Raw genomic sequence first — 26,744 nt, 5'->3', positions numbered from 1 at the left:
ATGGTCGCTGTATTAACTTTCAATGGGACTGCCGAGTACCGAAGCAGCAGACGCCTGGAGCACTGACTAGGACAACGCTCCTTTCATACTGATGTCATGCGGGGGGAGAAGGGAACCCCGCAGTCAAAGGTGAAACAGGAGTCCTATTCTGGAGATCGGCAAGGGTCTCAGCAGTGAGACCCCAAGCGATCAGCAAGTTATCCTATATCAGATTAAGCCCACAACAAATTTGTGAGGTCACCTTTATGACGTAACGCTACTAGTTTCACAGCAGCGTATACGCAAGAAGCTAAAGGCCGCGCATGCGCTGTTGGAAAACTCGATCTCAGGCGGCCACCTAGTAGACAGACTTCCTGTACGTAATTGAGAGAAGCGCCGCACGGTATTGATTCACTGCGTCCTGGAAGCGATTTACATCACATCATGCATGAGGGAAGGCATCTGTAGAAGATGCGACGAAGTCTCGTGGGTGCAGATGAAAAGCGTACACTTGGCAGGGGCCGAAATGAGAACCACTGACACGCTTACAGCCAAGAAGCGTCTGATCACAATCAACTGCGCCAATTAGGGGAATGAGGCTTCCAATGAAAGCACAAAAGACACCACATTTGCAGTATTTATACTATAGCAAGTATTTCCAGTGTTTTTAGAACTGTTTAAAGCCCCAGATCAGCCCTTTAACCCTTTAAGGACAGGCTGGTTCAATCCTAAAAAAGGAGCAGGTACTTTTTAGGGATTGTACCCATGTGGTGGTTTTACTGCCCCATTTTTTTTTCTTCAGCTACCAAGTTTATTTTTGCTGCGTTGTTTTTCCCTTGACCTATAAGGCTATTTCTTTAGATCTTTTTTCACTGACTTTTTTTTTTTTTTTAAGGGGTAAAAAGCTAAAAAAAACTAGTTTTTTTACATTTTTAATTTATTTTTAAAATTAGTATGTTTACGCTAAAATAAAGTACAGGAATGGGTTCCTCATTTTGTTTCAGAGGTTTTGATATTTGTGTAGTCTTGAAATACCGGGCGCATATGGGAACAGTTTTGCTTTGCGTTGACTTCTTTACTTTTTTATGCGTCTATTTTTTATTTTATTCTGTAATATTTTTTACTTATTTTAGTCACCATGGTTTTTAATACCAATGTCCCCCATGATGTCATATAAATCCTCAGGGGTCATTCATGTTGTCTTTTTTTCTTCACACTTTTCCACTGTAAGTGGAGCGTCCATGGGAGCCCCAGTTACAGCAGTAAACATCCGCCTGTAGTGACAATAGTCACTGGTAGAGCTGATCTGGTAGGACCCTGCAGCTCTGCTGTGGCAGGGGGCACCTGTCAGTCACATGATCGCTAGGTTGAACAGCGGAAGTACCACATCTGCTTCCTCTCTTAACTGCATTGTGTTCATTGAGCACAATGTAGCCTGTAAAAGTGAAGGCAGAAACAGTTAAAAAACACTTCTGCCTTCTCCTCCAGGTACTTAGCTGTGAGCAGCAGCCATGGACCCGACCTGCTTCTGCTTGATTGCAGGAGCTTTAATCCTGCGCCATATTTTTACTATCAGCCGGGATTAAAGCCCATGACTAAGCGCTGTAAATTTACTGGAGTCTTCTGGAAACAATGCAACTATGTATAAGCAGCGAAGTGCGAGGGCTCATCACTTCCAGTGTGTGCGCCATGCTACAAAAAATTGTAGCATGTACTATCTCAGTGCGTATTACATATGCATACACACCAAGATAGTGGGTTGGCGGCACAATTCCCATGCTGTTTCCCACTTAAGTTTGCGCATGGCATGCAAATCGGCCTCTTTTCTGCTTCCCATGCATGTACTTTCACATACAACCCTATGGGAGAATGCACGTACAGCAGTCTGAAAAGAGACAGAGACACGGGCTTCAGGGGAAAATGGCAGCGCAGAATTGGGAGAATGGATGAATATAAGAAAAATACATAACCCAGCTCTATTTCACCTCCCCTAATTGCACCATAACTTAACCCTTTCCAATCCACTGTCTGACATCTGAAGACATTCTGATTGAAGGCTGTATATTACTGGCCACTCTGTTATCGGGGGCCTCTCCAGCATGTCCCATACTGCAGCACTGGCCCTAGCCAGCAGATGGCCCCATTGTAAAATGGCAGAAAGAGAAAGCCCCCTAGGAAACCCTGAATCCAAAATTGGATTGCAGAGGCTTAATATATGATGCTGTAAGGAGGTGACAGGTTCCCTTTAAATAGAACAAGTCACCAGGTTCATGTTGCCCAATCCACAGGCAGCATGAACCCAGAACAGTTATGTACACTTTGATGTTTGATCCCAAACAGCGCTCTGAGTCACGGGGGCTGGGGCCGTGCCACCCTCTTCCTGCCCACAGCGCCTGGAGTGACAGCTCTTTCCCTGCTTGTGTATAGGGAGAGAGCAATGACTCTATGCAGGGAGTGTCCAATGCGGCGTCGGATCCCGTGACTCGAAGTTTGCAATAACTTTCGCATTCATAATAGTATGTAAAATTACTTACTTCCATCGTGGAGAATGCTAACTGTTTATATGACTGTTACAGAATGGTTTCCACATTGCAGCAACCAGCGGCACACCTACCACACCATTTAATTTGTGAAGACTTTTTTCATGCACACAGTCATGTGACAATTAAGCTCCACCCAATTAAGATTTTTAAAAAACGACGCAACATGAAACATTAAAATATTTCTATTTTACGGGGGTGCAGTAAGGAGCTTATTGAATGACAGGAGTATATATATGTAAGCATACACATTACGTACTTGTCCACTTGTGTCCACCACGTGCTGGTAGTGTGTCGCTAGGGAAGTTTCATCTGGGAAAACTTCATTGCATTCCAAACATTTTAGACTATGCCTGCACAACTTGGAGGAATCTTCATCTAAAGGCATGGCCGGTGTGACTGGGGCACTGACGGGAGCAGATATCACGGGGCTGGAAGCTCCAGGTGAAACCTTTGTTACTGTATGGGCCACCACCGTAGCGGGGCTTTGTCGAGAAGCTGGTGTTGTTGGGGTGGAAACACTGTTCTGGGATGAAGCAATCATCTGATCAACTGGGATCGGCTTAAGGATAAGGTGCGAACATTGCATGACGACCCCTTTTTCTTTATGTCCGCGTGCATGCGACAGAAGACTGCATTTATTATAAAAAACTAAATTTTTTGTGCAATGGTTGCAGGTGACTTCTATGCGTACACTGCGACGGTCATAATGTTGAAGAAGACTCTTTTCAAGGGCGAAAGCATCTCCACATTCTAAACACTTATATCCACGGGCTGGCAAGCTAATTCCTGCATTTGTTGGTGGACTGAGATTGGGGATATATACGGGAACGGGGTTAACACTGCTCAATACTTTATTAAAGGCTTCCACCACAGAACTTTGTGAGGAGGACACGACTTGAACTCTAGACACCTTTTTGGTTGGTGTCACCACCGTGGTGGGTACAAGCGTTTGCTTGATTTGCTGTTGGGGCTTAGTCAACACTTGTCGAAGCTCTGTAGTAGCTTGAGAACCTTGAGGCAAGAGGTTAAGGTTGGCAAAATGCACCGTCTTTGGCACAAGTTTAGCATTGGCAAGACTTGAAGCTGGGACCACCACAGTCTGTTGTTGAATGGCATTGGCCGCCTTAATGATAGCATTGCTGGCGCTTTGGACCGACGCAGCAGATATTACTGTTGCTTTCACTGTAGTATTGTTACCAAACTTCAAGTTAATTACTTGCGAGCCTGCTGTTTTAACCGCAGACACTGGTAGGAAGGCTGTAGCCACGGGTTTGATAGTGACCTGTTTAGGAGGGACATCAGTAGAAGCAACAGGGTTGGTGGCAGGACTGGTTTGTACAGAGGCTCTTGAAGGAGAAGAAAGCATAGCCGCAGCAGATGTTGGAGATGACAAAATTGGTGAAGCAACCATAGAGGGCGACTGATCAGAAGGTTGTTTGGTCCCTTCTGTTTCAAAGTCAGGCAACACCCTTGTAACAGTCCTCTTGATTTCACCAGATGATGTCTTAATGGTCTTTATTCTTACTTTCGGGATAGCTGGAGTTGACCCACCAGAGGATGGTGAACCTTTACTGCTATTCTCACTCGAGACACTCCTCGGGCTATCGTTTGGTTTCACAGGGGTCTTCTTTGCTCCATCAATGAGGCTTTGCACGGTCAATTGAACATCGGGACACTTGACATTCGTCGATGGACTATCACTAACTTCTTTTGGCACCTGAGATGTTTCCTCTGTATTGGACTGCACATCCTTTGGATCGTAAATGACCTTCTTAGCACTGAGGGCAGCAATGGCAGCAATGCATGAAGAAAGTTTTGCAGAAGACTTCAACTTCAACTGTGATAGGCTTTCCCCGTTAATTTCCCCTTTCTCGGATTTTCCATCGAGCACCCTCTGGGCGCCATCTTTCAGTTTTTCATCCTTTTTCACTTTTAGATCGTAGACATTTAGAGCAGTTATCGCAAAGTTTTTTTGGCACGCTTTACTTTTGCTGCCATTGCTGGGAACGGCATTTCCAGACTTCATCAAATGCTCCACCACATGCATCTTATCCCTTTCATAAGAGTGCTGAGAGACGGATGCCGTTAAAATGTTGGAGCCAAAACCTGCGGTTAGATCAACACGATCGGGGGGATCGTCAACTTCAATTTTTTCATCCTCATCAAATTCTTCGGCACTGGAAATGGGACTGAACTGGTTGAACACAGAGTCTTTGGGAACATTTCCAGATACCATTGCTTTTTCTTTGAGAGATTTCAGGCCCTCTTTGTTAAAACGTTCAAGATTTGAGATAGTAAGAAAGCCATTATGCAAGCCGTTACCTGTAGAGTGATGAGAGTCCTTTTCGGAAGCTTCTGAAGATTCAATGGTCCTTACATTTTTGACTATAACACTTACACCAACGTCAGAAGAAGATGGGACGTGAGCATCGTCGTCTACTTGGGCGTTTTGCTTAATATGATTATCATGCTCATCATGTCCAGACTCAATAGCTGCTTTCGGATCTACCATATCAGGAATGTCAAAGGCTGCGAGAAGGTCATCAAAGTCCGGGGTCTTCATATCTCCCATGATCACACGTTTGTAGTCATTCAATTCTGTCATAGGAAATGAAGAAGGAATTAGAAAGAACAAAGAACAAGCTGATATTTCAAGATCTTTTACTTTTTTCTTGCACAGGGGCGGGGCTTATTACAAGAGAGTTTCTATTCACTGAGAGAAACCGAAGAACCGAAAAGACTCCTTTAAAAGGGTTTTCCAGGGGTATGATATTGATGATCTATCCATCAATATCAGATTGATTGGGGCTCACTGCATGGGACCCTATTGATCAGGTGTTTGAAGAGGCTGCAGCACTCAAGTGAACGCTGTATACCAGGCACAATTATCACTCAAAATTCGTTTAAACAACCGAAAATGAGCGATAATCATTACATGTAAATGCAGGCATTGTGCACTTTTCGTTTGAATGATGATTTCAAGGTGAACTTAATATCCATCATTCAGCTACTGGGAGGTAAAGCAAACACATTTATTTCTCAGTAGATCACAAGCGGTTATCTCCAGGGGAAGGCGGCAGATAACATTGTAACCTGCAGGCAGCCTTGATGAGAACAATGCAGCTGTGTGCACAACAGTTCCCGGAGGCCCTTTTACATGCAAATGAAGATGATAAAGTGTTAATGGCCATTAACACTTTATGCAAATAGATTGCAAAATCTTTCAATCTTTTAGTCTTTTGAAAGATTATCTTTGCAGGTAAATGGGCATTTACACTTCCTAGCGGCTGTATCCGGAACAGCAGTCTCATTCCATTCACTAGAATGAATCCAAGTTGCACATAGGCCAGTGGTGGCGAACCTTTTAGAGACCGAGTGCCCAAACTGGAACTCAAAACCCACATATTTATGGCAAAGTGCCAACATGTCAGGGGGCTAAGCTTATCACGACGTACGATATTACCCCCGTTGTTCTAAAAAGGACAGGGCCGCTTTTAAATAGACAGGGTGCAGATTTTGACTGCTTTTTGGATGCGTAAATACTGCAGAATGTCCTCAGCAGAAATTTATGTGGAAAATTCTGCAGCAATTCCGCATCCAAAAAGCAGTCAAAATTGCTTTTTGGCAACCCAGTCTATTTTGAAACAGCCCTAACCATTTGTGCCACATGTAAACATGCCCTAGCGGTAATAGTGACCCCTCCCAGCGATAACAGTGACCCCCCACAGTGGCCCCAGCGATAATAGTGACCCTCCCCACAGTGGCCCCCAGCGATAATCGCGATAACAGCGATGATAGCGACACCCCGCGGCGGCCCCCAGCGTAGTAGTGACGCTCCCCGCGGCAGCCCCCAGCTTAGTAGCGACGCCCCCCCGCGGCGGGCCCCCAGCGTAGTAGCGACGCTCCCCGCGGCGGGCCCCCACTGTAGTAGCGAAGCTCCCCGCGGCGGGCCCCCACTGTAGTAGCGACGCTCCCCGCGGCGGGCCCCCACTGTAGTAGCGACGCTCCCCGCGGCGGGCCCCCACTGTAGTAGCGACGCTCCCCGCGGCGGGCCCCCACTGTAGTAGCGACGCTCCCCGCGGTGGGCCCCCACTGTAGTAGCGACGCTCCCCCACTGTAGTAGCGACGCTCCCCACGGCGGGCCCCCACTGTAGTAGCGACGCTTCCCACGGCGGCCCCCAGTGTAGTAGCGACGCTCCCCGCGGCGGCCCCCAGTGTAGTAGCGACGCTCCCCCGCGGCGGCCCCCAGTGTAGTAGCGACGCTCCCCCGCGGCGGCCCCCAGTGTAGTAGCGACGTTCCCCGCGGCGGCCCCCAGTGTAGTAGCGACGCTCCCCGTGGCGGCCTCCAGTGTAGTAGCGACGCTCCCCGCGGCGGCCTCCAGTGTAGTAGCGACGCTCCCCGCGGCGGCCTCCAGTGTAGTAGCGACGCTCCCCGCGGCGGCCTCCAGTGCAGTAGCGACGCTCCCCGCGACGGCCTCCAGTGTAGTAGCGACGCTCCCCGCACGGCGTGCATATAAACTTTTTCTTCTTCACTTCTGCCTAAACTCAGCAGTTCAAGCAACCTGATTGTTTGGGTTGGCTGATTCACCAAACAGCCTATCAATCAGGTTGCTTGAATTGCTGAGTTTAGGCAGAAGAAAAGGTTACTATGCCTCCCTCCGGAATCAGCACCGCTAGCTGTGGCGCTGAGTGAATGCCGGCAGCTGACGGTATTCACAAGTGGTGAGCAGCAATGGCAGCGCGTGCCAGCAGGGAGGGCCCTTCGTGCCACCTCAGGCACGCGTGCCATAGGTTCGCCACCACTGACATGTGACAAATTAATGTGATGTAACTGGCCAGAGAAGAGACTCAATCAAGTGCAGCGACCTCTTCAAACAACTGATCAGCGGGGTTAGCAGGCAGTGGACCGCCACTGTTCTGATAATCATGACCTGGCCTGAGGATAGGTCATCAATATTTTAGTTCTGGACTACCCTTTAATGGTATGTTCACAGGGGGTGGATTTTCCACAGCAAATTCACTAGGAATTCCACAGTGACAGATTCGCACCATGTAGGTGAAAACTTGTTTGCAAATTTGCCGCTGTGGAATAGTTAAACAAAAAAATGTACTCATCTTTGCGGAAAAACTTGCTTTATCGCCCGAGGGCACGTATCTGTACGATAAGTATAGATACGTCTCTGCATGGAAGTGGGGAGAAGATGTAGAAGGTGAGCAACTGTTTTTATTACTTAACATTTTTTTTGTTTTTCACGTAGCCCTACCTGTGGATTTTGAAGATCTGCAGATCATTGCAGATTAGAGATGAGCGAACGCGTTCGTCCGAGCTTGATATTCGTGCGAATATTAGGGTGTTCGGGATGTTCGTTATTCGTAACGAACACCATGCGGTGTTCTGGTTACTTTCACTTACTTCCCTGAGACGTTTGCGCGCTTTTCTGGCCAATTGAAAGACAGGGAAGGCATTACAACTTCCCCCTGTGACGTTCAAGCCCTATACCACCCCCCTGCTGTGAGTGGCTGGGAAGATCAGGTGTTCGCCTAATATAAAAGTCGGCCCCTCCCGCGGCTCGCCTCAGATGCCTGGTGAGTTAGATGAGGGACAGTGCTGTTTGTACCGGAGCTGCTGTAGGGAAAGAATTGGTAGTTAGTGTAGGCTTCAAGACCCCCCAAAGGTCCTTATTAGGGCCACTGATAGCTGTGTGTTGGCTGCTGTTAGCAGTGGCATTTTTTTTTTTCTCAAAATCGGCTCTGCAGAGCGTTGCACCTGGCATTAGGGACAGAAGTGCTGCATAGGCAGGGAGAGTGTTAGGAGTGAGTGTAGCCTTCGAGAACCTCAACGGTCCTTTCTAGGGCCATATTTAACCGTGTGCAGTACTGTCCAGGCTGCTGTTAGCTGTGCTGCATTTTTTTTGGGCTTCTCAAAATCGCCTCTGCAGAGCATTCCACCCTCCATTGATACTGCAGGGAAAGAATTGTATAGGCAGGGCCACAACACAGTTATTATTCATTGAATATACGCAGTGCTGCCTTTTGCTTGTAAAACAAGTGAAAATAATTCTATTTGTCCTGCCTCTGTCCGTCCTAACGCCGGTGGACACGTGTGAGCTGCGTGAACAACATTGCTAAATCAGACGCACCCAGCTACGCTTTACTGCTGGCTTCGCCATTTGCTTTCCTTAATTGGGAAAAAAAATACCTGCTCTGCCAGAGTTATAATAACTCTGCTACCCTCACGTTCTGTGACACATAAGCAGGGACACAGCACAGTTATTAAACTTCTCATGTTCATTGAATATACGCAGTGCTGCCTTTTGGTGGAAAAAAACTGAAAACAAATCTATTTGTCCAGCCTGTGTCCGTCCTTACGCCTGTGGACACGTGTGAGCTGCGTGAACAACATTGCTAAATCATACGCACCCAGCTACGCTTTACTGCTGGCTTCGCCATTTGCTTTCCTTAATTGGGAAAAAATATACCTGCTCTGCCACAGTTAATAACTCTGCTACCCTCACGTTCTGTGACACATAAGCAGGGACACAGCACAGTTATTAAACTTCTCATGTTCATTGAATATACGCAGTGCTGCCTTTTGGTGGAAAAAAACTGAAAACAAATCTATTTGTCCAGCCTCTGTCCGTCCTAACGCCTGTGGACACGTGTGAGCTGCGTGAACAACATTGCTAAATCATACGCACCCAGCTACGCTTTACTGCTGGCTTCGCCATTTGCTTTCCTTCATTGGGAAAAAAAATACCTGCTCTGCCAGAGTTATAGTAACTCTGCTACCCTCACGTTCTGTGACACATTAGCAGGGACACAGCACAGTTATTAAACTTAGATTATTCATTCACTAGAGGCAGTGGGGCCTTTCGTTTTCCAAAAAGGGCAAAAATTATATTTGGCCTGCAGTCTTGCGCCAATTTATTTCCTGCCTGTGAAATCAAATCACTGGTAATACAGCATGCTGAGGGGTAGGGGTAGGCCTAGAGGACGTGGACGCGGCCGAGGACGCGGAGGGACAAGTCAGGGTGTGGGCACAGGCCGAGCTCCTGATCCCGGTGTGTCGCAGCCGACTGCTGCGCGATTAGGAGAGAGGCACGTTTCTGGCGTCCCCACATTCATCGCCCAATTAATGGGTCCACGCGGGAGACGGTTATTAGAAAATGAGCAGTGTGAGCAGGTCCTGTCCTGGATGGCAGAAAGTGCTTCGAGCAACCTATCGTCAACACGCAGTTCTGCGCCGTCCACTGCTGCAAATCCGAATCCTCTGTCTGCTGCTCCTCCTTCCTCCCAGCCTCCTCACTCCACTACAATGACACCTGCTCAGGAGCGGGAACACTCCCAGGAACTGTTCTCGGGCCCCTGCTCAGATTGGGCAGCAGCGGTTCCTCTCCCACCAGAGGAGTTTATAGTCACTGATGCCCAACCATTCGAAAGTTCCCGGGGTCCGGGGGATGAGGCTGGGGACTTCCGCCAACTGTCTCAACAACTTTCTGTGGGTGAGGAGGACGATGACGATCAGACACAGTTGTCTTGCAGTGAGGTAGTAGTAAGGGCAGTAAGTCCGAGGGAGCAGCGCACAGAGGATTCGGAGGAAGAGCAGCAGGACGATGAGGTGACTGACCCCACCTGGTGTGCAACGCTTACTCAGGAGGACAGGTCTTCAGAGGGGGAGTCAAGGGCATCAGCAGGGCAGGTTGCAAGAGGCAGTGCGGTGGCCAGGGCCAGGGGTAGAGGCAGGGCCAGACCGAATAATCCACCAAGTGTTTCCCAAAGCGCCCCCTCGCGCCATGCCACCCTGCAGAGGCCAAGGTGCTTTAAGGTCTGGCAGTTTTTCACAGAGACGCCTGACGACCGACGAACAGTGGTGTGCAACCTTTGTTGCGCAAAGCTCAGCCGGGGAGCCAACACCAACAGCCTCACCACCACCACCATGCGCAGGCATATGATGGCCAAGCACCCCACAAGGTGGGACGAAGGCCGTTCAGCACCTCCGGTTTGCACCCCTGCCTCTCCCCCTGTGCCCCAACCTGCCACTGAGATGCAACCCCCCTCTCAGGACACAGGCACTACCGCCTCATGGCCTGCACCCACACCCTCATCTCCGCTGTCCTCGGCCCCATCCAGCAGTGTAGTTCAGCGCACCGTCCAGTCGTCGCTTGCGCAAGTGTTCGAGCGCAAGCGCAAGTACGCCGCCACGCACCCGCACGCTCAAACGTTAACCGTCCGCATCGCAAAATTCATCAGCCTTGAGATGCTGCCGTATAGGGTTGTGGAAACGGAGTCCTTCAAAAGTATCATGGAGGCGGCGGCCCCGCGCTACTCAGTTCCCAGTCGCCACTACTTTTCCCGATGTGCCGTCCCAGCCCTGCACGACCACGTCTCCCGCAACATTGTACGCGCCCTCACCAACGCGGTTACTGCCACGGTCCACTTAACTACGGACACGTGGACAAGCACAGGCGGGCAGGGCCACTACATCTCCCTGACGGCACATTGGGTGAATTTAGTGGAGGCTGGGACAGAGTCAGAGCCTGGGACCGCTCACGTCCTACCCACCCCCAGAATTGCGGGCCCCAGCTCGGTGCTGGTATCTGCGGAGGTGTATGCTTCCTCCACTAAAGCACCCTCCTCCTCCTCCTCCTCCTCCTCTGTCTCGCAATCAAGATGTGTTAGCAGCAGCATGTCGCCAGCAGTCGGTGTCGCGCGGTGTGGCAGCACAGCGGTGGGCAAGCGTCAGCAGGCCGTGCTGAAACTACTCAGCTTAGGCGATAAGAGGCACACGGCCCACGAACTGCTGCAGGGTCTGACACAGCAGACCGACCGCTGGCTTGCGCCGCTGAGCCTCCAACCGGGCATGGTCGTGTGTGACAACGGCCGTAACCTGGTGGCGGCTCTGCAGCTCGGCAGCCTCACGCACGTGCCATGCCTGGCCCACGTCTTTAATTTGGTGGTTCAGCGCTTTCTGAAAAGCTACCCACGCTTGTCAGACCTGCTCGTAAAGGCGCGCCGGCTCTGCGCACATTTCCGCAAGTCCCACACGGACGCTGCCACCCTGCAACATCACTTTAAGCTGCCAGTGCACCGACTGCTGTGCGACGTGCCCACACGGTGGAACTCTACGCTCCACATGTTGGCCAGGCTCTATGAACAACGGAGAGCTATAGTCGAATACCAACTCCAACATGGGCGGCGCAGTGGGAGTCAGCCTCCTCAATTCCTTTCAGAAGAGTGGGCCTGGTTGGCAGACATCTGCCATGTCCTTGGTAATTTTGAGGAGTCTACCCAGGTGGTGAGCGGCGATGCTACAATCATTAGCGTCACCATTCCTCTGCTATGCATCTTGAGAAATTCCCTGCAAACCATAAAGGCAGCTGCTTTGCGCTCGGAAACGGGGGCGGGGGAAGACAGTATGCCGCTGGATAGTCAGGGCACCCTCCTGTCTATTTCTCAGCGCGTACAGGAGGAGGAGGAGGAGCATGAGGAGGATGAGGAGGAGGGGGAAGAGACAGCTTGGGCCGCTGCTGACGGTACACCGGCTGATTGCCTGTCATCCTTTCAGCGTGTATGGCCTGAGGAGGAGGAGGAGGAGGAGGATCCTGAAAGTGATCTTCCTAGTGAGGACAGCCATGTGTTGCGTACAGGTACCCTGGCACACATGGCTGACTTCATGTTAGGATGCCTTTCTCGTGACCCTCGCGTTGCACGCATTCTGGCCACGACGGATTACTGGGTGTACACACTGCTCGATCCACGGTATAAGGAGAACCTGCCCACTCTGATTCCCGAAGAGGAAAGGGGTTCGAGAGTGTTGCTATACCACAGGACCCTTGCGGACAAGCTGATGGTAAAATTCCCAGCCGACAGCGCTAGTGGCAGAAGGCGCAGTACCGAGGGCAAGGTAGCAGGGGAGGTGCGGAGATCGAGCAGCATGTACATCCCAGGCAGTGCAACAGTCTTTAAGGGCCTGGCCAGCTTTATGGCTCCCCACCAAGACTGTGTCACCGCTCCCCAGTCACGGCTGAGTCGGCGGGAGCACTGTAAAAGGATGGTGAGGGAGTACGTAGCGGATCGCACGACCATCCTTGGTGACGCCTCTGCCCCCTACAACTACTGGGTGTCGAAGCTGGACACGTGGCCTGAACTAGCCCTGTATGCCCTTGAGGTGCTTGCTTGTCCTGCGGCTAGCGTCTTGTCGGAAAGGGTGTTTAGTGCGGCTGGGGGAATCATCACAGATAAGCGTAGCCGCTTGTCAACCGACAGTGCCGACAGGCTAACACTCATCAAGATGAACAAAGGCTGGATTTCCCCAGACTTCTGTTCTCCACCAGCGGACAGCAGCGATACGTAAGCAATACGTAGGCTGCACCCGCGGATGGAAGCTACGTTCTCTCTCACCATCCAAAACGGGGACATTTCTGCTTCATCAATCTGTGTCTAATATTCCTCCTCCTCCTCCTCCTGCTCCTCCTCCTGAAACCTCACGTAATCACGCTGAACGGGCAATTTTTCTTAGGGCCACAAGGCTCACTCAAATAATTTTTCAGAACAATTTTTATAAGTTTCAATGCGCTTAAAAGCGTTGGAACTTTAACTTGAACCAATTTTTCGTTACACTGGGCTGCCTCCAGGCCTAGTTACCACTTAAGCCACATTAACCATTGCTTACATGGAACGAAGACTGCGCTCCCGCTATACTGCTGCTTCAGAATTGTTACTGGGGCCTGTCTTGAGTGCTACTATTGCTTACATGGAACGAAGACTGCGCTCCCGCTATACTGCTGCTTCAGAATTGTTACTGGGGCCTGTCTTGAGTGCTACTATTGCTTACATGGAACGAAGACTGCGCTCCCGCTATACTGCTGCTTCAGAATTGTTAATGGGGCCTGTCCTGAGTGCTACTATTGCTTACATGGAACGAAGACTGCGCTCCCGCTATACTGCTGCTTCAGAATTGTTACTGGGGCCTGTCTTGAGTGCTACTATTGCTGACATGGAACGAAGACTGCGCTCCCGCTATACTGCTGCTTCAGAATTGTTACTGGGGCCTGTCTTGAGTGCTACTATTGCTTACATGGAACGAAGACTGCGCTCCCGCTATACTGCTGCTTCAGAATTGTTAATGGGGCCTGTCCTGAGTGCTACTATTGCTTACATGGAACGAAGACTGCGCTCCCGCTATACTGCTGCTTCAGAATTGTTACTGGGGCCTGTCTTGAGTGCTACTATTGCTGACATGGAACGGACACGTGGAGAGGACACGTAGTGCCTCAAAAACATCCCCCTCCTCCTCCAACAGGGAAAACATTGTTGGCAAATGCCTTTGCATTGGTTCGTCTGGTGGCAGTCCAAGAATTTCACCTTTACCGACACTACAAGAGAGCCCCCCCACCATCCCCCCGCCACGGCCTACTTAATCCTGGCCACATTCCGAAAACCAACAAAATACAACCGTGCTACTAGGTCCGCAGTCACCACCACATTACCACCAACGCGGTTACTGTTAAGGTGCATATTACCAGTCTGACTGGGGCATGCAGACACCTTGACAGAATGAATAGTGTGTGGCACATAGGTTCCCCATTGCTATGCCCACGTGTGCAGCTCCTGATGGCGGTGGCACAGGATTCTATTTCTCATTGCTTCTGTACAGCATTGTGGGCTATCGCTCCGCCACTTTTAAAGAGGGTCGCTGCCTAGCCGTGCCAACCTCTGCAGTGTGTGCCTGCGGTCCCTCGTCATGGCAGACGCAATTCTAAATAGACATGAGCGTGGTGTGGCATGAGGGCAGCTGAAGGCTGCCCAGGGACACTTTGGTGTGCGCTGTGGGGGGGAGGGGGGGCGGTTGGGCAGCATGTAACCCAGGAGAAGTGGCAGTGGAGTGTCATGCAGGCAGTGATTGTGCTTTGTTGGAGGTAGTGTGGTGCTTAGCAAAGGTATGCCATGCTAATGAGGGCTTTTCAGAAGTAAAAGTTGTTGGGAGGGGGGGGGGGCCCACTCTTGCCGGTATTGTGGCTTAATAGTGGGACCTGTGAACTTGAGATGCAGCCCAACATGTAGCCCCTCGCCTGCCCTATCCGTCACTGTGTCATTCCCATCACTTTCCTGAATTGCCCAGATTTTCACACATGAAAACCTTAGCGAGCATCGGCGAAATACAAAAATGTTCTGGTCGCCCATTGACTTCAATGGGGTTCGTTGTTCGAAACGAACCCTCGAGCATCACGGGAAGTTCGTTTCGAATAACGAACACCCGAACATTTTGGTGTTCGCTCATCTCTATTGCAGATTTAACTTCCCAGGTGAGAAAAAACACGCAGAATATCCGCCCCGTGTGAACATACCCTAACTGCTGATCAGAACCATCATTGATCTTGATTATGCAAATTACCTTAATTTCATTTTTCTTAATTTCATGTCTGTGTGACAAAGCCACACAGACATGATGGCTGCTGTGTCACGTGCTACAATGCTAAAGGGAATCGGTCATGACCTTTGAAATTCATAAATCACTTTATAGGGCTCAAAGGTCAGGAAATGGGGAGTCCGGGGAGTTGAAACACTGGAATGGGGCACCAAGACTCCCTATTCCTTGACCTTTGAGCCTCATAACGCATTTTATGGGACTTAGAGGTCATGACAGGTTCCCTTTAAAGCGATCCTCTGGTTTTGGCAAAGAATTCTGCTTCTAGACTGGAGGGTTGAGGGGATTATATTACTGCAGATGATCTTCTTGGCCGTACACCTGCTCCGCCAGTTCTGTGTCTTGTTTTCAGGTGGCCAAGATAGCCACCATCAATTTTTAGCTGCACTATGCACTGCTCTATGCTTGACCAGCATTGATCACGCGAGCAGCGCTGACTAGTCATAGAGAAGGTATATGGCCATCTTGGCCACCAAAAAGCAGCATGCAGAAGAGAAAGACCACCAAGAAGATTATCTACAGTTAACATACCCCCTCCAGTACAGGGACAGAATTTTGTCGTGAAACCAGAGGGTTGCTTTAAGAGTTACGTGATGAAATTCTGGTGGACAGTGGCTGCCACTAGAGGGAGCTTTGGAGCTTACTGAAGACAGAATTATTATTGATTTCACTGGGACTTCTATAAATCTGCAAGCAGTCAGAGGAATACTTTAAAGCTGAAAATCAGACACGTTCACAGTCAGAGGAACATTTCAAAGTTCCCTCCACCATACATTACACAGTAATTCAGTTTGGGGAGCGGATTTCAATTACGGAAAATATAGAAAAAATATAAACGGCTAGCAATTAAATGGGTTATCCCAAGATATCAACCTACACATCTCCAAGATAAGGGATAAATGTGATCAGAGGGGGTCCCAGCAACGGGACCATAACCGATCAAACAAGAACAGGAGTTCTATGCTCCCCTTATGAATATAGCAGTGGCTGAGCATATGCACTGCTGCTCCGTTCAGCTCTATGGAACTATCAGATGTTGCAGAGCACTGTATTCTCTTCAGTAGTCCCATAGGAAGGAATGGAGCGGCAATGTGCATAATCGGCCACTGCTCCATTCACACAGGAGGCACAGTACTTCCCATTCTCATGATTGGTAGGGGTCCCAGTGATTGGGGTCCCACTGATAGGGGATAAGTTGATATCTTAGGAAGAACCCTTTAAACTATTTCTTATACCCGTTTCTGGGTACACTGGGTTGCAATATAAAAAGGCATTGTGTGCCACTGAATAGCCAATCTGATTTGCCGTTCAGGGATCTGGAAAAGCCAGATGGCTCTAACGACGGTCATCTTTTCCTTCTGGAAAAAAACCTGGTTTGGCCATATCCTTAGTCATGTTATAAAACTTGCTAGAAGGTCGGACATTGCCTTATAAGGAAGCTACCTTCCAATAGATGGCGCTGCAAAGGCATAATACCATCTCATTTGCATACTGAATTTCCCAGGGAGCATTGTATGACCTATACATGTTCTCATGCCTCTATGGTGCTCTCCACAAGGAGAAACAGCCCTCCTCCTGTTCCACAGCTTTCCCAGAAACATATATAACAAAAGGCATAGCAGAGTAGAATTTTTAATTATAAGATGATGACTCAAGGTCTTCCATTTCCAGATTTTGTGATTTTATGGTGGTTTTAATCTTCAATGCACATTCCTGCTCGTCTCCTTTGAAATGCCATAGTGAAGGTAGAGCGCCAATCCCCCCACCCCCTCTGCACAGGAAGGAGGCCAGACTGTCTGCCAGGGTCCGCTCTACTTCTCCAGAATACCAAAGAGATTACACATTTCTATCCCCAGGGAAGTACAAGACTGTTCATGTACAGAGGAAGAAAAGTCAAGAACCTGAACTGTACGTGTTTGTGTAAAGCGTTTACTAGGTGAGGTTTCCTCCTACATCTATAGGCAATTTCCTGTGCTGGTTGCACTTTAATAATAAGGGGTTTTCCAGGCTAAATAGTACTGATGATTATCCTCAATATCAATAGTTGATCAACCAGGATCCGCCACTCGGAATCCCGGATGACCGGCTATCAATGCCGCAATGAACAGAGGTCAGAGCAAAAGTTGCTGTCCCGATCCCAGTGTAGTGGTCGGCACTAGGAATTGAAAGCTCGGATCTCATTGCAATCAATGGCAGCTGTGCCTGCAGTTACAAGGGTCGGCCACTATACAGTGGTCGGAGCAGGAGACTCCAGCCGATCAATTACTGATGATCCTCAGGATACATCATCAATAGGATTTTTCCTGGAAAACCCCTTTAAGCATCCAAGCAAACTAAAAAAGTGACTAGGTTTGCCATTGCAGCTCCAACAGGGGTTGACACTAAGCTTTCCCAGACTTCTGAAAGGCAAATCTGTTTAGGTATAAAGTAATAAATGTCACTATGTATACAGATGCATAAATAATTGCTGTAAACTGATCTGGAAGAGCCGGAGGACGCTTCTTTAAACAGTTATCACCCAACTTCCCCATACTCCTGAATAGCAGATATGCTTAGATATACAATAATACATGCCACTACCTACACGGAATGGACATTTTATTAAAGCCCCCGACCCGTTTATGGTTGGAGCTTTCCTGTATGGACATTATCCTGGTGGCCCTAGAGTGCAGCAAAATCACGTGACAAGGTTTCCGTGGATCAGTTTCAGTGTAAACCCACATTAGATAGGAAAATCCAGCAATCTGAGTGACTTCAAAAGAGGCCTGGTCATCGGTGCTAGACTAGCTGGGACCGGGATGTTACTGCCAACCACGTGGGGATTTCTCAAGCAGTGGTGTGCAGAGTATACCGAGACAGGCGTGATTCAGGAAAACATCCAGTGAAAGTGGATCTTGTAGACAGAAACAGCTCATCACTCAAAGGGGTCAGAGAGGGTGTCAAGAACTGTTCTGCTGAACAGATAGATGATGGATAAGCAAGAAAACTGTAGTGGTCTACAACACTGGGGCTCCAACTAACGTGTCCGAAAGCACAACTCCCACATTCCTTCTATGGATGGGTTATAACAGCAGAAAACGAGTTCCAGCACCATTGTGTAAGAGAAACAGAAAGGTGAGACTCCAGCGGGCAAAAGAGGTCAAAAATGGTATCACAGAGCAGCAGAAAAACATCAGCTGGTCAGAACATGTCAGTACTGCAGCAACTACAAGAAGCTTCCTGTCCGAAGGGGCCAATATTCCTCCAGAACAATTTTATAACCTACTGGAATCTACGCCACAACCAATTGCTGAGGGTCAAAGGAGGTCCAGCGCTAAAATATAGGGGTCTCTAACGAAGTGGCCATTCATTATATATAAGTGCATAAATAGACAATGTTGCTGTTTGGGAGTCTGGAAAAGCTAGTTATCACTCCTGCTAGAGCTGTAACAGGGACCACCCAGCTTTCCTACACTCCTGAAAGGCTTAGATACAACAATAATACAACTGTACAACTGATTAGATACTAATTTGGCTTGGACACTTCCAATAGGTGGCACTGCAGAGGCATTATACCATCTACCATTTGCATACCGGATTTCCCAGGTAGCATTATATGACCTGTCACTCAGTTTTTAGGTGAGCTAAAAACCCAACTGACTCCGACAAGTGAGCAGATCTCGCTCACTTGCCCTGTCAGGTCCTGTGTTTGCATGGGATGATAGTCGCCTGTAAAGGCTCTTCTGATCGATCACTCAGGTGACTATTGGCGCATGTAAATGTACCCTAACCCATCTCTCCCCAAAAGTAAGAGCAGCTCCCGCTCCGCCCGTCCATCTATCACATGGTTCCCTCTTCTTGCTAAGCCACAGACTATAGAAGAGCGGTCAAATGGAGAGGAGTTACGCAGGATCAGACGACACAAGGTTTGCTTGTAGTCTGTAAGCATAGAGACATATAGGTCTGCATAGGAGCTGTATACTCAAGACAGTTGGAGATTTTTTAAATCAAGACTAGATGCTTTCTTGGATGCATAGAAACATGATAGTGTTCTTTCAGCTGGTATCCTGCTGGCAGTTCTCAGCAGGACACCAGCTGAAACCCCCGAGAACAATGCAGCTGTTTGCATATACAAAAAGCTGCTTTGTTCTATGAGCTATCGCAATGGTATCCCGCTCTGCCTGTATTAACTCTTAAGTAGCTAATTAGCTACTTAGAGTTATGCAAAGACGATCGCTCAAAACTGTCACAAACTGGCATTTGAGCGATTATCTTTTAGTGTTAATGGGCCTTAACATGGCATGTAGGCGCTCGTTACTTACTGCAGTGTAGTTATTGCTGTCCTCTTGTACACGTTGGTAGATTTAATGCATCCTGATAGATGGACAGCAGTCACCTCTATCAGTGGGTTCCTCGGGCTCGCAGGACCGGTGGTGGCCAGGTGCATGGCACACCCTTCATTGTGCACTGCAAATACAAGGGAAAAGTTCATTACCTGTGAACATTACTTTACAAGGCGGGGTTCATGCTCAGGTATTTGTGGAAAAACAGACACGGCTTTTGTAGTAATTTTTCATGCTTTTTTTGCACCAAAGCCAGAAGCGGATCCAGGATGAAGAAGTACAAGGCCTCATTCAGACAGGCGTATTATGAGCTGCGCCTTGGGTGCAGCTCACATTGGACACCCGTTCAATCTGCAGGGACAGATCACACCACAGGTCTCGTCAATGATACAGTCTAAACTAGGACATGCAGCGCCCATGTGAATAGCTTTATAAGCTAGAATAAGTCTGTGTACTGTCCATGAAATACACAGACTGATAAGGGAGATGGAACAATACATCTGCAGCGCCACCTATTGGAAGGCAGCATTCCTGCACGTCAAAGTTAGACTCTTTATACAAGCCTTGTAACAATGACTGGGGATTGAAAGCCAAGCCAGAATCCATACACAGACAGCTGCTTCAGGGTTTTTGCCCCTCATCAGTGTGTAGTAGGTTTCTGGCTTGGCTAGTGAGAGGCCTGCGACATGGGTCAGGAACGCTATCAATTCCCAGTCATTGTTACAAGGCTTGTATAAAGAGTCTAACATTGACTTGCAGGAATGCTGCCTTCCAAAAGATGGCGCTGCAGAGGTATTGTTTCATCTCCCTTATTTGCATATTACCTAGAGGAGCATGAATGGCCTTATAAGTCTCTTCATCCACTCATCTTCTAAGTGCTCTACCTAAGGAGAAAAGAATGTGTTTCTGACCCATACACCAACAGCACATGGACATAAGATACACCAATCTGCAGAAAGTCCAAGTCCTTCTTTTATATTTCCCATTCCTTTTTATTCCACTTCTGGCTTAGGGCTCAGTCACACGGGTGTTTTTTCGCACGATTTACAGCTGTGTTTGCGATCCGCATCTATATAGACCCAATGCGTTGCAATGGGAGCGGTTACATGTGAGCTTTTTACATGCGCATAAACGCATGCGGCGAAAATTATAGGACACAACGCAAATCGGTGTTCTGTGTACGTGCACTCAATGGGGCCGGCGGCAGCAGCGCCTACCCCTTTGTGAACATATACTGAAGATCGTGATCTTCTGCCACAGCTATGCCACAGCTATCACTGAGGAATTCGCGAATGGGCGAGTGAGTGCTGCCTCTGATTGGCTGAGTGCTCAGCCAATCAGACGCAGCCCATTCAGCAGGCAGGGATTTTAAATCCCTGGCTGCTGAATACTACTGAAATCAGTTCAGGAGAAGAGCCGGCTGGACTCGGCTGAGCCCCAGCAGCTGCAGAGAGACAAGTATAGATTTTTTTTAATTATTTTTACACTTTTTTAGGATGGTTTTCAGGGAAGAGCTTATATTTGAAGCCCTTCCCCGAAAATTAATACAGCGCTTGCCGGCAGTCCATTGCTTTCAATGGAGCCGGCAGTATTGCTGGCTCCATTGAATTCAATGGGAGAACATCGTTCTCCTCTGCCACAGCTGTGGCAGAGGATAGTGGGCAGCGCTCTTTTTGAGCGTACAAATGCCCGTGTGACCGAGCCTTTTGAGTGGATAAACGCTGCTAGCAGCGTTTTTTTCCGCTGTGCCGCTGGCATCGGTCACACGATTTTTTGAGCGCATCAGTTATGCGCACAAAAAATCGTGCAAAAAAACGCCCATGGGACTGAGCCCTTAGGCCGCAAGGCTGGTGATTTTTCCAATTGATCTTCGAACCGAAAAAAATTGACTGAAATCATAGGGAAGTAGAATGCATCGATTTATCGCCGGCGGAATCACGCCTGTGGACATGCAGACTTAATGAAATGCATTTTTTTGGTTTGTCTTTTTATGCAAAACAGATGAAAAACAGATGGAAATTGTGCATGTGGAAGAAAAACAAACGCAAAAATGCATGAAAAAGCTCAAGAAAAATTACATGAAAAATCGGACCTTTTTTTAAATCACAGTTGCCCATGTGAATATAGCCTTTGAAAGCTAAAAAAAAAAAATTGCCAAAGAACTACCTCAGATCTCCTGCACACTGGCGATCGCGATATCGCTGCGTTTTTTTTAATGCGATTGTCAATAGGACTTTCTAATGTTAAAAATGCATCACACAAAAATCGCAAAGCACAAACTTGTGATTTTTGTGCGATGCGTTTTTAACATTAGAAAATCCTATTGACATTCATGTTAAAAAAACGCAGCGATATCGCGATCGCAAGTGTGAAGGCACCTTCACAAACAGATGTTTTCTATTCATATTGCCCTCTCAAAGTAGGGAAAAAAGTAATCGAAAAGCTGTAAATACTGTACAAATGGTAGCAATATTAACACAAGCCCTTATACAGCCCTATTATTGTTAATCATAATAAAACCTCTATAAATGTATTGTCATAATCATAATGACCTACAGAATAAATGTAAAGGGGTTGTCCAATTGTAAACTATTGATGCTTTGCCTGTAATACCAAGACTCGGCACTGCAGTGAGAACAGAGCTGTCTGCAAAAATCAGCACAGTGCACAAGCACAGACAGCTCATCAAAGGTGGTCCCCGATGATCTCCTATTGATAGTCTATCTTGTGGATGGGCCATCAGTAATTTACAACTGGACAACCCCTTTAAATAATATTTATTTCACATGGTGAATGCTATAAAAGTAAACTAAAAATAAAATAATAATAATAGATCCAAGAGGGTGCCACCATCTTGGACCCCCTTCAAATCAACTGTTCGCTGGGTGAGTGTGCTTGTGTACCAGGCTTAGTATTGGTGGTGGCCAGGCTTAGTATTGGTGGTGGCCAGGCTTAGTATTGCAGTAAAAGGTTCCCTTGAAATGAATGGGAACGATGCCTGCAATACCAAGCCTAACAACTGCAGTGGGCATGGAGCTGTCTGCTTCCTGCAGAAATCAGTTCGGTGAATAAGTACAGCTGATTGGAGGGGGTTCAAAATTCCCCCCTTTGTGTTTTAATTCAAGATCGGTTTGTAGTCAGCCATTGCGAACCGTCTTGTTAACATCCACAGAATGAAAACTGGAATGTCCTATTGCTTCTCACAGCTGAGGATTTGCCGCTGTCTAGAAATGCTCTCGGCCGGCACTCCCGGGCACATCCGCCGTGCTGAAGAAAGAAGATCCGGCCAGCACGGAGGAGACCCGCGTTGGCCCCGGAGAGGTAAGAAACTGTCTTTTTATGTCCATGGCCGCGGGCATGCACGGATTCTGCTGCGGGATTCAGCAGTAGACATGAGGCCTAATGGCTCGCTCACACCGGCTCATGCAGCCCGTATATTGCATATGTATTTTTCACATGCGTAATCGCAGTACACAGCAAATACGCATATAACATGCGTATTGTAAATAGTCATAGCCTATATGGGTGTGCATTAGATGTGTGATATGCACTAAGATAGGACATGCGCTTTTTTTCACGCACGTAATATGCTCATGAAGAAAATGTAGGTGTGAGTGTCCCAATCAATGGGCTATTAACACTGCGTATTACGTGTGTGAAAAGTACATGTGTAATACGCAAGCCACATACACCCTTGTGAGCGAGTCCTGAGAGCGGATTCAGACGACCGCGGTTTTCTCCTCGTAGGACCGTGATAATTACAGCCGTATAACAAGACAAAATGAAACCACTGATCTCTATGGGATTTTAGCGGTTTCATTCTCACCACCTCTTTTCCCGACCGTGATTTGTATGGACCTGCCCTATCTTTCCCGCACGTAGTGAATACCATGTGCGGGAAAGATCCGGCAGCCGCTAGTTTCCCGCCTCTTTTTTTAAACTCCTGCGCTCTGGCATGGAGTTTGAATTGCTGGTGAAGGACAAGGGATTCCCCTCATTCAGGCGCAACTATGCTCCGTGCTGCCGGCCATGTAAACCCGCCCTCAGTGTGTGTATATGTGCGAGTGTGATACAGGTCTGAGAAAATTTGAGCCGTATCGCACCCATTTAGACGTGTGCTTTTCACAAGTGTGAAAAAAATTGCAGCGCGTCTTATTTTGGTCCGTATTATGGAACAAAATCGGTCATTAAAGCCTATAGGATGGTGTGAAGAACACTAAATACGCACAATACATGGTATTCACGGTGTATTTTCCTATGACTGCAAGAGAAATCAATGGGACCTTCTGGCATTTTTTTGCAGGCATGAGAAACACAGTAAAAATGTGAAAAAAAATGCAAAAACCACCACAATAAATACACACAGTTTTGTTGCGTGACAACAATGCGCATTTCACGTACTGAAACGCATGTGAATGGGTCCTTACTCCGGACTGGATACAATTGTGACAAACCATCAGTAGTGAGAAGCTTTCAGCTGCACAAGTTTTCAGCCTCTAGACGTGAACAAGAATGTTTCCATTTATGGCCTCCCTCACATCTACATCAGAGGCTCAGTTCGAAATCTTTGGCGCAGATCCAGCACGAAGTCACGGAAGCGATAGCTTATTTTGAGTTTAGTTAATAATGAATATATTGCAAGATCTGCAGTTCCCAGTGACACGAATAGAACTCAAGCAGAGGGGCAGGAATATAACTACATTAACCCCTTCATGGCCGTCGACTATAAATTTAGGTCGGGTCATAAAGGGTGTATGGTGCAGGCTTGGGAACAAAGTCTGTTCGTTCCATACCTGGTGGCTATCAGCTGTTTCACAAAGCTGACAGTGGCTGGTAACTGTGGCGATCAGAGTTAGCTCTTAAGAGGTTATGGTTAAGACCCCATTTACACTGACAGATGATCGCTCAAAAAAAAAAAATTGCTCAAACGACAGTTTGAGTGACAGTTTTGAGCGATCATCTTTGCATAGTCTATAGTAGCTAAGTAGCTACTAAAGAGCTATGCAGGCTGCTATTGCTCGGCGAACAATACAGATGTTTTGCAAAAGCAAACAGCTGTATTGTTCTCCATGATTACAGCTCGCATCCCGCTGTGAACTACCAGTGGGACGCGATCTGAAAGAAACTTATCGGCGCTGCCAACTGTGATAACAGCCTGCACCGCTGATAAGAGTTCATCACTCAATTCTAGAAAACTAGAATTGAACACTGAACGACTCGTGCACAAAAAGTGCACAATGTCCGTGCATTTAGATGCAACGGTTATCGCTCAAAAGACGGCTTTGGGCGAGTATCGTTGGGTCTAAATGGAGCCTAAGCTGACCACAAGTCTACACAGCGCCCAATTGGCACTGCCTGCAATACAATCAAGGGGTGCAGATGGGCTAGCATGGCAGCCCATAGCTTACTGAAGGCTGTCATGCACAGATGCCCATCAAGTCCTTCCGAGGCAACATAAAAAAAAATAATAATAATAATCGCTATATACTGCAATACTGTAGCATTACATTATAGTACGTAGTACAAGCGTTCACATAATTATAAGTTGGGGAATAAATAAAACTGTAAAAAAAAAATAATAAAGTTTAACAGTAAAAAAAAAAAAATTTTTTACAATTTTCCATACATTATGCAGTACATTAAATGGTACGATAAAAGAATACAACTCGCCCTGCAAAGAACAAGCGCTGACAGCCATGTCAATGGAAACATTAAAAGGCTATGGCTCTTGTAAGACGGGGACGAAAATTTTAAAGAAAAATCTCTGGTCCTGAAGGGGTTGAACAATGGAGATCTAGGTAAGAATATGGGCATTAGAGTTGACCAATAAAACAACATTTTGGCGTATTATGGGGAATTTGAGATTACCCACAATGCCCCTGTCAGCTCACTGCTATTTATGGATGTCCTAGATCAGGCTGTCTGTGTTGCCACTTTCTCATCACTTTGACCTAATTTAGACACAACGATAAATCGCTCAAAAGATGTCGCTCAAGCGACTTTTGAGCGATAATCGTTGTGTCATTTACAGCGCAAGATGATCGCTCAAGATGAGTGATCACCTTGTGCTGCCAGCGGAGGATGCAGAAGACAAGCGGGGTGTCCCCGCTTGTCTTCTGCATCCAGCTGTTCCCAGCTCCGAGCAACGACTGTTATACAGCCAAGCGCTTCGAGCGGATGATGCAGAAGACAAGCGGGGTGTCTTCTGCATACAGCTGTTCTCCGCTCCGAGCACGAGCGGAGGATAAAGAAGACAAGTGGGGTGTCCCTGCTTGTCTTCTGCATCCAGATGTTCCCAGCTCCGAGCAACGACTGTTATACAGCCGAGCGCTTCGAGCGGATGATGCAGAAGACAAGCGGGGTGTCTTCTGCATACAGCTGTTCTCCGCTCCGAGCACGAGCGGAGGATAAAGAAGACAAGTGGGGTGTCCCTGCTTGTCTTCTGCATCCAGATGTTTTCTGCACGGAGCGCCCAGCTGGGCCCCTCTGTTCTTCAAACCCAGCCCATTATCAGGGATGGGATACAGCTGAAACAATAGTATCAGCTGTGTCCTGCTGTGAATCCCTGATAAGGCTAATCGTTGTCTTTCAGCGTGCTGAAAGACAACGATGAGCGACGGGAGAACGAAAACTGGACGATGTCAGTGCAGTTACACACAACGATTATCGCTCAAAAGATAGCTTTTGAGCGAATTTTGAGTGATAATTGTTGTGTCTAAATGGGCCTTTTAAGTGTAGTGAAGCTGTGACAGGAAGTCTTACAGAGGACCACAAACCTGATTTAGTCCCTTTCCAGTCAACAATCAGGGGTGGGAGGATAAATCACATAGATTAGGATAAAAAAAACAGGCCAGAAAAGGTAAAGGAAGTTCAGGAACAAGCAGTACCGGATTTACATCTCAGTAGCCCGTAGGCACAGGCTGTCAGGCTCCTTAGACTCCGCCCATCAGGTAGGTCACACCTGAGGTCACGTATGACTTTAAAATGTTCATTTCTTCTTACAATTTAAGACGCCATTTAGATAGGCCTGTTCTTCCGGTGTATAACAGTCCATATTCTGTATGTAACACCCCAAAAAATTCACTTTTATCTGAGGGTCTTGTTTTGTTGGAGCGGGGTTTAATTTCACTTCAACATCCTTGGCCGCCACCATACAATTGAAAAGCAACCTCCATGTCCACCATATGGGAGGAAAGGGGTATCCATGGCCAATATTGCCATACAGAGGTGGGAACACATCCGTGGCCAATGCGGCCATGCTGTGGGGAGGGACGTCCTTGGCGGATGCCACCGTGCGGTGAGGAGGGACATCCCTGGTGGGTACTGCCATGCAAGGAGGGAGGGACGTCCCTGGCAAATGATGCCACGCAAATGGGGGAGGAACGTCCCTGGCAGATGATGCCACGCGAATGGGAAAGGATCGTCCCTGGCAGAGGATGCCACGCAAATGGGGAAGGATCGTCCCTGGCAGAG

At 47.9% G+C, this 26,744-nt stretch overlaps 1 protein-coding gene across 2 annotated transcripts in view; it reads right to left on the bottom strand.

Moving 5' to 3' along the window:
• ZNF532 (zinc finger protein 532) overlaps positions 1-26,744 on the bottom strand; it is a 72,483-nt gene that overhangs the window by 34,059 nt on the left and 11,680 nt on the right. For both annotated transcript variants that reach the window (XM_066602547.1, XM_066602548.1), the window contains exons 2-3: positions 19,251-19,395; positions 2,779-5,120 (exon numbers count right to left, since the gene is read on the bottom strand). In XM_066602547.1, coding sequence (XP_066458644.1) covers positions 2,779-5,094 — 2,316 coding nt within the window. In that variant the 5' untranslated portion in view covers positions 5,095-5,120; positions 19,251-19,395. The remainder of the gene's footprint in view (positions 1-2,778; positions 5,121-19,250; positions 19,396-26,744) is intronic.

Source organism: Eleutherodactylus coqui, chromosome 5 (genome assembly GCF_035609145.1).
Source record: "Eleutherodactylus coqui strain aEleCoq1 chromosome 5, aEleCoq1.hap1, whole genome shotgun sequence".
NCBI classification, from domain to species: domain Eukaryota; kingdom Metazoa; phylum Chordata; class Amphibia; order Anura; family Eleutherodactylidae; genus Eleutherodactylus; species Eleutherodactylus coqui.
The sequence above is the reverse complement of the archived record's forward strand: the minus strand, read 5'-3'. Positions and strand labels throughout refer to the sequence as shown.